Source organism: Wyeomyia smithii, chromosome 2, assembly GCF_029784165.1.
Source record: "Wyeomyia smithii strain HCP4-BCI-WySm-NY-G18 chromosome 2, ASM2978416v1, whole genome shotgun sequence".
Lineage (NCBI taxonomy): Eukaryota > Metazoa > Arthropoda > Insecta > Diptera > Culicidae > Wyeomyia > Wyeomyia smithii.
The window spans coordinates 3,090,378-3,107,406 of record NC_073695.1 but is presented as its reverse complement, the minus strand read 5'-3'; the positions used below and the strand labels follow the sequence as shown (position 1 = coordinate 3,107,406).

General features: G+C 36.3%; 1 protein-coding gene across 1 annotated transcript in view; it reads left to right on the top strand.

Annotated features, from left to right (window-relative positions):
• The first annotated feature begins 1,623 nt into the window (after positions 1-1,623).
• The window catches only part of LOC129726132 (uncharacterized), a 44,677-nt gene continuing 29,271 nt past the window's right edge, over positions 1,624-17,029 (top strand). The window contains exon 1 of the mRNA XM_055682793.1: positions 1,624-2,620. Within this exon, the coding sequence (XP_055538768.1) occupies positions 2,616-2,620 (5 nt within the window). The 5' untranslated portion in view covers positions 1,624-2,615. The remainder of the gene's footprint in view (positions 2,621-17,029) is intronic.

The following is a 17,029-nucleotide window of genomic DNA, read 5'->3' as shown; positions in this document are numbered from 1 at the left end:
GTTCACACGTCTTTTGTTTTATATTCTATCGGAGCAATCACCGATCACACGTCCGATACTGATGCGTGTTCGGCACAGAATGAGGATAAGTTTTGAAAATGTGGATTTTCCCATATAAAATCGTATGGAAACTTTAAAAATCGGGCGCAAATCAGGGGTTCCACCGATCAATCTGAAAAGTTACACAGTTGTTACAGGACCCATAAGGAACACGAAAAGTGCATGGGAGGTAATATTCATTTTTTGTCCCACCCTACTGCACACACAGTCTGCCTTCAATGAACTTGAATGTTGATGGATAAAAGTAATTAGTTGGAAAGAATAAATTGACTTTAAACAAACTAATAATTGTTTCATTATTTCCTCATAGTTTGGGCTCTAAGTATCCTGAAAAAAAATAAAAGGATTAGGTTTAATGGAAAATTGAATTACTAGCCATGTTTTAAGGAAGTTTTTTTAAATCGAGGCTGGTTCAGTTGGCGCCGAAGAAAAGCATGTTCGTAACAATATTTCCTATCATTTGGAGGATGTGTCCTCAGGATTCCAGAATTATTGCAGTTCTGGGAAGCCCTACCCGAGCAGGAGAAAATATCATTATAATATCACAACCAGATATTGGAAATACACTTAATTTTGATCTTAATATGGCTTAGATAAATGGTAAAATAACAAAAAATAATACCAAAATATTGTGCCTTCAAGACTATATAAATAACAAAGTTGATATTTCAACAACAAACCAGTAGCTTGCATTGAAAATCACGAAAATGACTGATTCAGATATTTTCAATTTATTGAACACTGAATGCATAACTTAATATATTATAAATAATCAATAACGAACAATTTTCACTTAAAAACTTACTTTCAATGAGATATTTTAAAATCAACTCAAATATTTCATTAGCGTAGCGCATTAGCATAGCGAGATATGATATCAGAATTTTGTGATATTTTCATATGCATGTTTGAAACGTGAATATCTTTCAAGTAACACGATAAGTCCTCATAGCTAAATCTGTTATTGATGAGTGCAATATATTTTAATCAATTTCACCCCCATTCCACAAACAAATGCACTATTTTTTAAGCAATAAGAAAACGGATGCTGATTTTTTTCTTCTTTGTAATCTCGGACCCTTTCTGACGCTAGTAAAAAAAGCTCGAACTTCCATGAAAAACAAGTGCATGACCTTTCAAGAGTTTGACCTAGGAATTTTGCCCAATTTCATGCCATTGAAATGACGACAAACTCGCGTCACTCTATGCAGAAACTGTTCCACACCGTTCGTTCCCATCAACAATGGCTGTCCTGCTTGCACCAAAAAGTCTGTGCTTTGATGATGCGCCGTTGGGAAATTGGCGCGTAAAATTCGATCGATGAATGAAGCTCTGCTCTGATGATAGAGTCTCGAAACCCTACACCGTAGCAGAAGCCAGACCATTCAAAGTGATTATTTGTTGTTTAGGTTTTTTCACTATTTAACCATAACCACTACAACATTCTGGTTTCGTGTTCACGTGCGGTTTTCCAATTCCGGTGGGGCTTTGACATATAAAACTAAAAATTGCTGCACTAGAGCAGAACATTTGGCCACTCGAAGCGGACCAGCGAGCAACAGCTTTTGGCGATAGTCAGCATCATCCTTCCGAAGGATCGTCCGACGAAGTAAAGTGCAGTGCATGTGCATGTGGGCAGAAATGCAACGGGCGAATGTAGATTTCAATTGCGATCGCAAGCATCAAGTGAACCAGAAATGAAAAAGTAAAAACAGCATGCTTTCGTTCAAGTCATATTATATGTGGATAGCAGCACAGCAAAGGCATAATTAGCGTGAGGAACATCACGAGTGCGCCGGAGATTCGCGTTTGGAACAACAAAAACTAACACTAGTGGGAAAACACTGAAGAAGTGGCTGCTGCGGTGCTTAATTTCATGCATCTCGCGTTGGTTGCACACAGCCGCTGGTTCATGTTTATGCCGAAAGCGCAGCAAAAGTGAATTTTTCATTTTTTTCCGCCCAACTGCAACCGGGGGGCTCCAATTGTATGTAGTTTGTTTGTTCGTCTCGGATCGGTTTCGTTTCGTTTCGTCGTGGGGTCTTAAGCTGCCGCGCCATTCAAGTGCAGGCAAGCAAGTAAGCAAACGGGGGCGCTTCGGTACACTGGGCCCAGAAAGCAACAGACTTCATTCGTCAGTCGGTACCAAACCGTCTCGGTAGTTGGATCAGATCGAGAGTGAATGTGATCGAAAGTGCTGCTGCTGCTGTGAAAATAAAAGTTTATGTAAGGCTGCTTCTTTTTTGACTGCAATTCGCGAGCGCAAAAATCGCCAGACGTGAAAAGCGGAGTGATAGATCGGTTCGATCGATTGACAGGAAAACAGTACGGTTTACGCTTGCTGAAGAAGAAAAGTTTTTTTTTCTGTTGGTTTCTTCCGAAAAGAAGCAACAGTGTCGAATCTGTCAGTGAACTAAAACCACCCACCCACTGGAACTGGGAGGATACAAGCTTCTTGCGCAGGTGTGAAATTCCAGCTAGTTTCTTGCCGCTCGTCAGCTGATTTTGTATTTGCAAGTGAACCAAGAAAGATCGGAGGAGCTTCAGCTTGCAAGATGCGGTTAGTATGTGATATATTTTTGCTTCTGATTTAGAGATTACCGTGCTGGATCGAAATCCGGACACCTAAGCACATGATAATCTTTGACGGTCAATATAAAATCAAGAAATCACATATTGCTTTAAACTGACATGTTTACTTGTAGGTCTACTTATATTTTATCACTATTTTAAAGCAAAATGATTAAAATCACTCTGAAACTCGAAAAAATCATGTTTAAATAGAAAATGTTTTGAATCGAAATCCGTACACTGTTTTTTGCCTGAATCAAAACCCGTACACTTTTGAATCGAAATCCGCACACACGCGATATAGACTGGATCAAAGTCCATACAGAAATAAATCAAAATCCGTATAGATATAGAAGTACATAAATGAACATCTTTTATTGATAATTTATCTTTGAATTTACGAATAAATATATTTTGAGGATCAATTGGTTCATAAAGTATCACACGGTTTTCTAATATTTTATATCAACTGAAATAGTGCAATTTCCGTAGCGTTTCGTTGCGGCACCCCTTATTGTAGTTACCGGAACGCCGGAACCTATCGAAGCTTTCCGGTATGACTTTTCCTTGCCTACCTCAGTCACAGCTCCTTCGAAATTGTTTGCCGTAGATTTATACTTGTTTTCTTCCATTATATGCTGAAAACAAGAAGAAAGTTCAACAATATATACATGATACACACGCTGTACGGATTTCGATTCAAGCAATTAACAAGGATCAAAACCCGTACGGCACAGTTTTTATTGAATAAATACAGTTTACACTATTTACCAGACAATATACAAATCAGAAATTACAAAGACTTACTTCTCCATCAATTTCAAAAAAATTTACAGAGTAAAACACTTATATCCCACTTGAAAAATGTTTTTACCTGAAAAATGTTTCCTTAGTAAATTTTCTAACGATACAACGAAATGACAACTGAAATCGATTCACGATTGATTTTTTATTTTTAATATTTTTATTTCATGGCCTACTGGCGCATAGTTTAATTTAACAGAAGGCCAACAGCTCAACGTACATGTACATGTAACTATCATATGAATTTTCATTTTTATAAAGCTTAAAACTGAAGAAAAACATCAAGGTGTACGGATTTCGATACTGTACGGGTTTCGATCCAGCACGGTATAAGTTGATTATGATTTAACCATGAGATTTAGCAATGAATTTTAACAAAAATTTGACTTTGAAAAATTCTCAAAATATTGGTTGTCTTTCTTTTCCATAAAAAACACAACTATTTCAATGATTTAAAAAAATATATCGAGTTGATGATATTGTGTTGTTTTTTATCAGAAACTTAGGTTTAGAGTAACTTTTGAATTAAGTTTCTCATTGAAGAAATAAGTCAAACGAAAAAAAAAATGTGATTTTTCACAAACGACAAAAATAAGTTCGGTTCTTCAAAAAGTTTATCCAGGTTTTTTGCTAACTTTAATTTTCCCATGATATTCACGATGTCCAGTGAAAAACACCATTCGATCTTCACCTTCAACCCGTATATTGTCCGACAATTGTCAGAACATCACCGGCCGTTAAAGTTTGAAGTTGAATCCCGTTGCTTGGCTTCAAAATCGTAAAAGCAGCAATCACTAATAGCATTTGATTTAAGGCGCCATAGCATTTGCACTAGCATTTCGTTTCTTATTTCGGAGGAGGAGGCAACAAGCGACGACCATCGCCGAGGGTTGACGAAAGCGATCGTGACTCCATTAACCCGTTTACCATTTGGCGCATTCAATCTTCCCCCCATTCTGATCTCGGTTCTTCTGGCTCGGAGTTTAGTAAAAGCGGGAAATGGATCGTGATTGAAAAAAAGTTTCATTCATCGCACAAATCATCGCTATAATGCTCTCGTCAACTCTCGAGTCAATTTGTGACTAATTGATGCCAGGAGATTTCGATTGATTCGAAGATGTGTTTTTACACAGCCATGTTTGCGATTTGGCATAAGTGGGAGGCTGTTGAATGCAAACTTGTGCATCGATTGGCATTCATAAACAGTTGAATAATTGTACTTTCGTGGTAGCTCTGAGCCAATCAAACATCCGATCTGCTGGTATTTGTGAGAACTAATCTCCAATGCAGAGATGATTCTAAAAGTAAGTCATGATCGAACATTTTACGAGGCGGAAATATCAATGGCTATCCGCTCTTTAAAAAACGTAAAAATTTCAAATAAACGTTTCAAATAAAAACTTGCATCTTGTAATTTATTTACGCTATATAAATGGTTTGAGGAAGCTAGAAATCAATGTCAAATGTCATTTTGAAAGAATTTAGAAACAGAACGGACAGTTTGGCGCTCGTTTTCTGTAGCAGCCATCAGCGTAGTGAATGTCACAACTTTATACACTGTTTTCCGAGTCAAAAGTCTTCCTTTGTTGTGTTGTTTTTTATCGCAAGGTCAATGATAACTATAATCTATACGATATCTGTAAATTATCTATTTAACGTTATCGGATGAGTGTGTGAAATGCAATGCAATACAAAAATGAGAAGCATGTTCAAAATGTGAGTGAAAATACAATTGAATAGTTCATTTCAGACGGTGCGGTAACTCAAACAAACGATTCTGTTGTGCTTTATTTCTAGTGCTCAAATAATCTTTTCGAAGCTTGAAAATAGAATTTTTATTCAAGGAAAGTTGGTAATTTTGCTAGGTAAACTTACAAAAACATCCATTTTACTAGCATCGTTTACATTATTCTATTTGGAAGTTTAATTTTTCTTTAAAATTTTAATTGACTTTTTATGATATTTTTAAGAATTTTTGAAATGGGAATACAGGTCGTACTCGATTATACGGAACACCACAAAATTTTTCATTCCGGATAATCGAATTTTCCGGATAATCGAATCACAGAAAAAAATTTGAATTTGTGGTTAACGAATATAAAAGAAATATTTCCTTTTTTATTTTACTTGTATGATGCTGTGGCGTGGCCAGAAATTATTTTTGAGGCGAAAAGGGCTAAAATCTCGAGAAGCAAAATAAATAGATTGGACTTTGATTATCTTCACTTAATTCGAACATGTTCCAAACATGCCGAAAGTGGCGTAAATGGTAACAAATATGCCAGAAGGGATGGTAAAGGTGAAATTTCGGAATTAAAATTAAGAACGAACACCGAAAAAATCAAATTCCGGATAATAGAGTCTAAAATTCCGGATAATCGAGTCCGACCTGTATTACAGTATTAAATAAATAAAAATAAAAAATATTAAAATTCTATAGCTAAAAATTTGATGCTAGGTAATTATGGAAATTTCCACCTAACATTTTTGAGTGTAGTCTTACTTTAGATCGTTATTTATTGATTATCTTAAGTGAAAATTGAATATGTTGTGCAGCGTTCTAGAAAAAATGTTTGTTTTACAGACTAGTTACGAAAGTACCTTTTCCAGGCCACATAAAAAATTCACTCCCTTAAAAAGATTTATTTTGTGAATTTCGATCTTTCATATTGCAGTCTTCCAGGGCACTTTGCCGGTCGAACGAAAATTTTTGCCAGGAAATCGAACAGATTTCGTATCTCACCTATAGCAAGTCAACCGTATTCACTAGTTTCTCGTAGTTTACGTGAAGCGTTTATCTGCCTCCAAATTTCACTTCACTTTGTATTCCTGCACACATACTGTTTTGAGGAATTGCGAAGCTCTCGCCATTTTAGTCGCGTCTATATATGATAGTTTCAAGTTTCCGTTAAGAGGAGTCGCAACTTTCGGTTCAGTGTTAGAGTATCACCTTTGACCGATTACCATTCGTTCTTCAAATCGATTCAAATCTTAACATACTGTGGAATTGGACTGATTTAATAGTTCAGTTAACTCATGAGTGAAAAGACGATTTGATTTTCAAATTTACAGAAACTATGGTGGGCGTCTTTTCCCGAGTGGATAGTGAGAAATGGGAGAGCAATACTGATTTGGAAATGATACTTTTCACCTTGCAAAATGTTCTAAGATTTTATTCATTCAACTAAGCTTCCCTCAAGACTTTTTAAAAATTATTGTTTTGACAATCACAGAAAAAGTTATAGCATGATTGAGCATGAGCATGATTGACCGCCCGCGGTTGCTACTCCGTTATTGCCAGATCAGCTGTAATTACACAAAGAACCAACAGATGATGTTTGGGACCAACATGCATCCTCAATGTGTAAAAACAGGTGACCTAAATCTTTATATTAGGCAATACCAGCGCCGGCCGCATCCGAATGCAGGTCAAAGAAGGAGTTTGTATAGGAATATGTTGACGTGATACTCGCTTTATTGGAAGCCGAGAACACCTCTGCACTTCCACGAGAAATCACTGGGATGTTGGATAAAGGGGAAGGTATACAGCAGGGTTCGTTTTGGTAAACGATGCGCTAATGTCGGGTTCTTCAGAGCAAGTGCCGCGTCTACAAGTTTATTACATCCGCCACGATATTCATAATGTGATTCGAACTTATTTAGTTTGACAATGTAACACCGCAACAATAAAACGTACGCGAGGATACAGGATTTTTGACTAAACCGAGACAACTTAAAATTACCGTATATCTCCTCGTAAGGTGATGCTCTTTATACCTAAAACAATTGCGCGTTGTTGATCCATCTGAAGATAATACGACCTCATGGAAGGTACCGACGCGGGGGTTGAAATGATATTTATCGACTCAACGAAATCTACTTCGATTTCCGATGTAATAATTTAGATGCAACGCGCGAGCAGTCTCCGACTTAACGTTGATGAAGATAAGAAAGATATGATGAAATATCTGGGTTCACTTCGCGAAATCACCACACGCCGGAAGTCCATATATCAGCAAAACTCGCCCGGGCTGAATACGCGTTTACACCGAAGCGTTACGAACAACCGCTTTAATCCCCCCGGCCGACACATACGCGCAGGAACTCGGCGTTTACGTCGATTATCTCTTAACAATGTACGCCTAATACGCCTAATAAATATGAAAATTGGCAATGTTCCATGCATCCAAAGCCTCAACAATTTAATAAAAGCAAATATACATATAAGCCTGAATATATTTTTAAATTTATTGACAAAGTGCCGAACTAGTCATAAATATAACAAATTATGTAAAACAACTGGTCAAAAGCTAGAACAATCAAAAAATCGAATCATATGATTCCTGAGAAACACATACTCCAAACTCCACAAACCACACTAACACTTTGTGGACAAAAATAAAACTTGTTACTGAAACCCTGCGGAAAATTGACAATCACAGAAAAAGTTATACACAAAAAACTAATTTTAAGGAGGGGTGTTCCACAAAATACTCTGTTTTTTCGTGTCTAACGTACAGATAGGACATTGTAGTATTCAGCAATTGTTTTTCTTTTAAACTTTTCCACAACTTTTCTGAAAAAAAAAAACAATCTGGTATATTGAAAATTATATTTTTTTTTTATTTAACTGTTAGGTGGATTGAACGAAAAACCGAAAACGCCAAAGGTAATGCCTTGTTCCATGATACAATTCTGCTGAAGACATTGAGTACATGAAATAAATTTTTCACAGTCGAATCTAAAGCGGTCATGACTTTTCGAATTTAGACCACTGCGCAGTGGTACGATGATTTTGAAATTTTGACCAGAGATTTTAGTCGTCAAAACGAATCGAATGCTGTACTCAGATTCTTTGGTGCATTTTTTATTATAACGGTTTGTAGGAGAAAAACAATTGATGAGTGATTTAAAATTCAAAAGTGTGAAAGTTAGAGGAACCACAGGGTTTTGTGTTATTTACAAGTCAGTTAATCATAAAAGCTTGTATAAAATTCTTGAATATTTACATGTTGGATAGAGCCACAGCCAATTGTACAGTTTTTTGAGTATTTTAGTCATTATGGCACACTTTTTTATATGGAAACGGTAGGAAAGCTGGGTTTTTTATGAGAAAAGCAAAGAAATTGGTCATAAAAGGCCACATGTGTGAGTATTTTGGGGAATTAATAGCATGGGCCATCTTAACCAACTGGTGCGTCTTGTACGGTTCTCCCTTACGCTCTCAATGACACGCAGACCAGATTTGTGTTGCTCATTTCTCTGCCTGAAAAAAAAGTTTTCTAGTTTTGCGAAGTTGTGTATCCGTTGCAGCACGTTATTCCAAAGATTGCCACGACATCACGCCTTATGGTCAACAATTTGTTTAAATGTTGCACAGCTTTATCTAAACTGCAACCAATAATACAACACTTCAAAGTAATAGTACTACACGCAAAAGTTGGAGTGTGCGTAACCAGATCATTTATGAGCGAAATTAGCGCATTTACTGATTAAAATTGGAACCAGTACAACGCATGTGCGTTGGGCATAACGCATTTGATGCTCTAGCGTATTTTGAGTGTATTGCGCAGCTCCATACCACTACACTTATAAAGCATCAGCCGATGTTCAGAAGGTTGGCATCGTTAAAACAGTGCAACCAGCAATCAATACTGATAAGTTGGGTACTGACTCCATTGATGAAATTATTGTCTGATCGATTCACTTTCATGAATCAGGACATTTGAAAACATCATTCAATCATTAACAATAAATAAAAACATGAGGTTAGTCCAAAACATTTTGCATTTAATTATGACTCTGGTTTCATTCACATGCATTCGGTTCTGCGTTACTGGCACCAGCGTCAATAAATTCCGCGGCAACAAGGCTCGCTATTGGCTGTTTCGGTTGCTGACGCTTTCTAGGGATGCACGAGCCGTTGATACGCACCGGCCCGCGAAAGTAAAGAACGGTTTTTTGAGCGCCTCGGAACTGATCGTTCGCCCGAAGCCGAAGTTTACCGAGACATTACGATTTTTGTGTATATGATACATATTCTGATTTTGATCTCTGTCAATGTATTCCTTGTACAACTTTTGCGTTATGTGTATCACGCATTGGTTGTGCGAAGTCAGAGCAAATTCTGTGCGAATTGAAAGAACACATTGGATGATTAAAGCTTGAACTTTTGCATGTATACTGCCGTAATCTCGCAGACTGTCGTAAGCGCCTTAACGTGGTCGTACGAAATACTGTCTGAAAAGAGCTTTTACTTCCAAAGTCTCCTAATTGTTTAGTTGCCCTGAAAAGGGCAGTTTGGATATCATCAACATTTGTTTTTATCACTACTCGGCAAATTCACGCTTGGTTTTCTCACGCTTTCTATTTCGATTTTATAACGCTTCTTCAAAGAAATTCTAAATCGAGAGTAATGGAGTTTTAGTTGTAGAAAGCGCATTAAAAACATAATTCTCATATGTACCCTACGCATGTGTCTGTATAGTTCTATGAACTAAATTTATTTGCTTGTTATTCTGGCAACCAAGTGTCAAATCTGTTAAAATTTACCTGTGTTATAGTTTTGTGAAAAATGAATCGCTGAAAACGTATTTAATTGACTTCGGAGCAAAAATTACGTATTATTCTAGCAGTTTAAAAAGAAGCTCCGAGCTGTTTGGTGTTCGTAGAACGTCAATTTGAAAATGACGAAAAAAAAATAATGAAAATTCTTTCTTCAGCTCCAACTCATTCTTAAACACCTTGGACGATTTTCGAACTTTAGGCTTTATTATGGTCCGAATTCTTTTTACCGGACGAATCTCTGGTGAATTTTGGGGGTTGGCGATTTCTGGTACAAAAACAACGCTTTTGTCTCTGTACCAATATATCGTTGGTCGTGCGTAATGGCATGATTCCAGGTCCGGCCAAAATAATGTCTCGCCTCCGTGGGACCGCAGGAAAGGCAACAGACGCTTCTGGAGGCACTCGGTGCGATAAATTTAGCTGTTGATGGTACTTGTTGTGATGTACAGTTTACTCAGTAAGCATTGGCATGTGGCCTGCAAGTACTTTTTTGACGAATTTGTCCACTTTCTTCTTCCTTATGTCTTCCGGATCATTAAACCGTGATTTGGCAACGTAGAACTCCAGTCCGGGTATCTGCTTCGTGTCTGTCTTGATGTAGCTTCCTTGCACGGAATTTGGCCGCCGTGTTTTGTTGATCACACGAAAACACAAAGCCCAGCACGTTTAATAATTTGCGGTACACTTACACTTGTATAACACTGTGCTACAAATGAAAAAAAAAATGCAAGAACTTCTGAAGTGACCTAGTGTAGGTTGTAGGTCTTGTTGAGTGTAACATTCGCTCAAACTAGAAATTTTCCAAACACCCCCAAAATCTGAAGTTATGGTCAAAATACGGTTTTTTGGACCTCAGCGCATATAATATTTTTTAACTCAGTCATTTATCAATCGATTTTCGATATTAAAGCAGTTTCAGAAAGGGAAAAAATAGAGCTTTCAAAATATATACAGGTTTTTACTTATATCAATATAATATGTTGAGTTATTTGAGTTTAAATTTAATTTTTTAGATATTTTCACGCAATTTTTCAATTTAATTTGAAATTTACCGTCTATTTTTGTAAGAAATATACCACAAATATACTAATATTTTGAAAGTATATTCAATTTCGAATCAAACGAAAGTAGTTTTGTGGAAATCGGTTAATATTTGGCTAAGTTATGAATATATTTTTTAAGAAAACCAGAATTTTTGGCTTCTATCACAATTATTTCACGGAGCTACAAATGATGAAAAAATGCAAGAACTTTTGATGTGACTTAGTATGGGTTGTAACTTTAGCCAAGTGTTACTTGCGCGTTTACTTGAAGTTTTTCAAATACCCCGAAAATTATAAGCTATGGTCAAAACCCTGTTTTTACCTTAGCTCACATTGTTATGTTTAATACGGTTATTTTTCAACTGATTTTTTATATTTTGGCTGTTTTGGAAAGACGAAAAATAGAGCTTTTGAAAGATAAAAATATGTCTAGTATATCTAAAAAATTAAATTTAAACTCAAATAACTCAACATATTATATTGATATTAGTAAAAACCTGTATATATTTTGAAAGCTCTATTTGTTCTCTTTCTGAAACTGCTTAAATATTGAAAATCGGTTGTTAAATGACTGAGTTAAAAAATATTATATGCGCTGAGGTCCAAAAAACCGTATTTTGACCATAACTTCAGATTTTGGGGGTGTTTGGAAAATTTCTAGTATGAGCGAATGTTATACTCAACAAGACCTACACTACACAAGACCTACACTAACCTACACTTGGTCACTTCAGAAGTTCTAATTCGCTGTAGCACAGTGTAATTCAACACCTTCCGGGACGTTAGCTGTCTATAGTTTTCTTTTACTTCTGATATTCCTTAAACGATTTTATCACTAGAGACACAGTTATATGGGTGACTCCCAATTGTCTTCCGATCCATTTTTGTGGTCGCAGTCGGACTCACCGTGATGGCGTGCAAAATTCTTCGGCGATTTTCTTTATGTTTTCATGCCATCTCTATAACCACTAAACCGATTGTTATGAAATATTCCATATGTAAATAATACAATAATACACTTCAAACTAACCATATCCTCACCTCCCCCTCTTCCCTTAAATTTTAATCCATGGGCAAAAAAAAGTTACACACGGCTAAAAATGGCGCAAAACTGTCGGAAAATGGACGCTCCAATCGTGATCGTTTCACGCACTTTAGGTGTTCCAAGTGCAATGTTCCTTTCTGGATAACGTTTGCAATAAAAAATTGACTTTTTTCGGATGGCGATAAAGAAAACCAAAGACAGATAATTAAGTTTGATAAATTTCCCATGGAAGGTAATCATATCAGCTTACTTGCAAAAAAAATGACGCCCTTGCGCAGCTTTCCGGAACGCGTTTAGGCATATTTTCGAATTCTTTCTTTGTTTTATTTATCAATTTCTCTTCAGTTTTCACGAAAGGCTTCAGGTTTGCTCAGAAATTATCGATGGGATGCAGCTGGGATACGTTGGGGGGTTTGCCGACTTGGGTACCACATCGATATTCAACCGCTCTTCTCCAAAGATTGCTTCGAGTACTGGGCCGACGCCAGATCCGATCAGAACACTGCGTCTTTGCTCTTATGGCATCTTATGGCAACATTTATATTCGCTAGCTGTAAGCACTATATCTCGATCGATCAGCGTGATTGTTATCCAAAACGTTCTACCGCTACTAACCTCGTATAAATCACTGCAACGTGCCTACAAAATATGACCGAAGGAGCCTAAATTAATGCGGTTTATACTGATTTGAAAGCTGCTTTTGACTGCGTCAACCATGATATCCTGCTCGCTAAGATGGAGAAACTTGAAATGTTGCCAGCAAACTGCCGAATGTTTTTGCAGAGATTTGGGTGTTACGTTGGATTCAGCTCCGTCCTTCAGGCCACACTATAATGAGATCATAGCAAAGGCGAACCGACAACTCGGTATTATTTTCAAGGTAGCCTCGGATTTTCATGATTCACTGTACCTCCGATCATTATACTACTCTCTGGTGCGATCTGCTCTCGAAACAAACTCCGTACTGTGTTTTCCATTCAACGCAAACTAAATTGCAAGAAACACTGCACAGTGGTACAGAACGACAATTTAGGCGGAAATGGATTTTTCGATACATTTTTGTGATTTTAGAGCCATACTTTATATGGCGAAGTTGCTGATTATAATTTGGTCTACATTTAAACTGAGGTGAAAATTAGGGTGGTCCTAGAACCAACGAAATAAACCAACTAAATTTTTTATTTGTGGAAAAATAAAATTTTATTTTCAGTAAAGTTGTAGATCACTTGATTTTAAGCAGCTTTGTTGACTACTTTCTTGTAGCTCTTAAATTGACTGAATTAGAGCAATTTTGCCTAGGGTGGCTCTTAAAAAACGGGTTTTTCGCTCTACTTTGTTTAATTCAAATTTCTCAGTAAAATTATGTTCAGACGACTTTTAGAGCTTTAAAAGACGCAACTTTTGGTGGCTATACTTTACCGATATCTTTTATGGATGAAAAGCTATTAAGCTTTTAATTTTTCAAATACGCCCTTTTCAACTGTTGATATCTCTGAATGGGGCAGATGAAAAAAATATCTTCTGGTTTCATTTGAAAGAGCAACTTTTGTACTTTATCAAAAAAAATTGGAGATAAGTTATTTCTTAAAATCGAATAAAATAAGTTTGAATATGATCATTTTCAGTCGAAAAAGTAAGGTTTTTACAACCTAGTTTTTTTTATTTGATAAAACTGATGTACATATTCTTCGGTAAAATTGAAGATAAGCTAAGTTTCGAAACTTTTTACGTAGAATTACGTCTCATTTGATTTTCAATAAAATTTATATACGTATCTTCAATTAAAAAAATTTCAAAATATTAAAATTTATATACGACACAATCTTTAAAATAACTTTCGGCAGTTACAAAACGATGAAATTGCTGTAAGCAATGCAAAAAAAATACTTTTCTCTTCCGTTTATGCATAATTGGCAAAATTTAATGTTCGTTATTTTGAAAGAAAGTTTTAATGTTTGATCAATTTTCGTGCTTCTGTTGGTAGATGTGACAATCTTTCGCATTGGGCAGAATGTCTATATTGAGGAACTCGATAAGGCGTAGCACTGTATGGTCTATTGAAGACTGTAGAGATATTTCCGCACATGACAAAATATTATGAATATTTTAAAAGCTTCTGGCATCTAGGTTCTCAATAAAGATCAGAAAAATCGAATAGTATTTACCGTTTGGATAACTATCTTGTTTGGCCAATAAAACCTTGTTGTAGCTAGGATACAAATGAACGCCCCTATTCAAAGTAGTCATCCGAATGCCATGGTACTGCCTTTTGGAGAAATTGTTTCTGCAAATAAACGCTATGGCTTCTTCCGCGGTATATTCTTCAATCTGTGGTACGTTTTTGAAAGACTCTGTTGCTGATTCCGGATATCGTACGAGACTTTCAATTCTCTTTCCAACCGAACGAAATCCACAACGGCTGACACATAGAGCAGAGGCCATACCTAGCTCCTCCGGTGAATGATTGTTAGTTGAATCATGCAAACGGGTTTGTTTGCTTCTTCGGCCCAACTCGGAAAATGGTTTCAAAGTAGGTTTTTCCACAACAGTTTGCTTAATTTTGAACACCACATTTCCACTTAGCCACGTTGAATTTACGGTGAGAAAACGATTCTTCGAACGATTACATTTTTTCCACAATTTCCAGAACATTAAAATAAAAAGTCTTAATTTTTTACGTGAGGCGGCATTTTCCGTATCGACACTGGGAAACCGTTGACTAACGAAATCAATCAAATCACTAAGTTTTCTTCCTTCAATAAGAAGGTTCGCTAAATCGCTTCGTGGAACTTCCATCTTGAAAAGTCGTATTGCAATGATTGTTCCTCAGAAACAAGCAGGTTCCCAGGCAACACACGTTGTTAAGGAACAACACAATTTGCGCATGCGCAAATGTGTTGCTACGCCTGCGTGAATGTGTACTGTGGTGTTAGGTTGTACTAGTAGTGAACGCGAGTATGAGAACGTTGTCTGAAAGTGAACATGTTGCTATTTCAGGATTTTTAATGAAAACCAAGTATATCCTGCACTGTATTGACGAAAATTCACCAACACATCTTTACTTCAAAATGTACACCTTCAGAAGTTTTTAAAACAATATATAGAGAATTTTGCCGAAAAATTAGACGCGAGGCTAAGCGTAAAATACTAGTTACATGAAAAATCGTTAATTTATCAGATATGGTAATGCTACTATCTATCAGTCAGTTCAAGAGATACAAATTTTTTTATTGCAAAGTTATCTTAAATTGATTCACTTTCAACTTTACCGAAGCATATGTACATCAGTTTTATCAAATAAAAAAACTAGGCTGTAAAAACCTTACTTTTTCGACTGAAAACGATCATATTCAAACTTATTTTATTCGATTTTAAAAAATAACTTATCTCCAATTTTTTTTTTATGATAAAGAACAAAAGTTGCTCTTTCAAATGAAACCAGAAGATATTTTTTTTATCTGCCCCATTCAGAGATATCAACAGTTGAAAAGTGCGTAATTTAAAAATTAAAAGCCTAATAGCTTTTCACCCATAGAAAATATCGTTAAAGTATAGCCACTAAAAGTTGCGTCTTTCAAAGCTCTAAAAGTCGTCAGAACATAATTCTCCTGAGAAAATTGAATTAAACAATGTAGAGCGAAAAAACCGTTTTTTAAGAGCCGAAAATTTTAGTTGGTTTATTTCGTTGGTTCTAGGACCACCCTAATTTTCACCTCAGTTTAAATGTAGACCAAATTATAATCAGCAACTTCGCCATATAAAGTATGGCTCTAAAATCACAAAAATGTATCGAAAACTCCATTTCCGCCTAAATTGTCGTTCTGTACCACTGTGCACTGCAGCAAAGACGTTTTGGTACACAGGCTGTGTTTTTCTTCAAAATTGTAACCGGTGAAACCGATGCCTCGAAAATTTTGCAGCACTTAAATCTGTATGCTACGGAAAGGTCTTTAAGCCGAATGGGCATTATATGGGCAAACACGATCCCATTCGTTTCATGTCAGCTAGCTTCAACGTCGTAGCAGGTTCATTTGATTTTAGCATCTCGGTAACAACTTTAAAATAGTACGAGGGTGGTATCCAAGACACGACCGCATGTTTGACGTAGGACTACGATAGTTTTATATTTCATTTAGAGAATTCAGACTTTGTTCGATTTGACCACGTTTCACTTTCGAGACGGTTTGACTTTGGCACTCATGAGCCAAAAACGAGCGGTTATGTTTAATCATAATTTACAGTTTTCTTGTTTTGCTTTTAAACAATTCAAACTCAACAACCACCAAGAGAAAGGCATTTTGTCCATTATGTTGCCGAAACCGAAACCAAAATAGACATGATCAAAGCAGAACTTAATACCGTGCTATACCTCTAATTACTCGGAAGGGTTATATCAAGTGTATAGGTCGTTGAAGGCTTCATGCGGACGTTGCGTTCCGGATACTTTCAGATTATTGAGCCTAAATCCATCAAACGACACCTCTAACAACTTACAATCCTAAAACTAGTTCATTGGTGGCTGTTTAAAAATCTTTACGAAGCATATTGGTTTTCTATTGTCTTTCAAATAGCCTATAGTTGGTCATTTGAATAAATCTGAGAAAAACAAAGTGTAGAATTCAAAAAGGCAGCAACCCAATGCAACTTCAAATTTTAGGAATTTGAAAAAAGTTTTTATCATTAAACATGGATATGAAAATCACTACGGTTGCAGTTCAAATGCCATCTACTCGTCACGACAGCTAAAAGGAAACGAGCAACGGGGTAGCAAGCTTCTGATTAGTAGAATGTTAACACAACTTTTGTTGAAGAGATATTTTAATCATTATATAACAATCTTTCGCAATATTCGACCTGTCGATTAAGACATCGGTGTTTGAAATCTGTTCAGGGGTAGTAACACAATAAGCACTTTAAAACGATGACAAAACATCTCTTG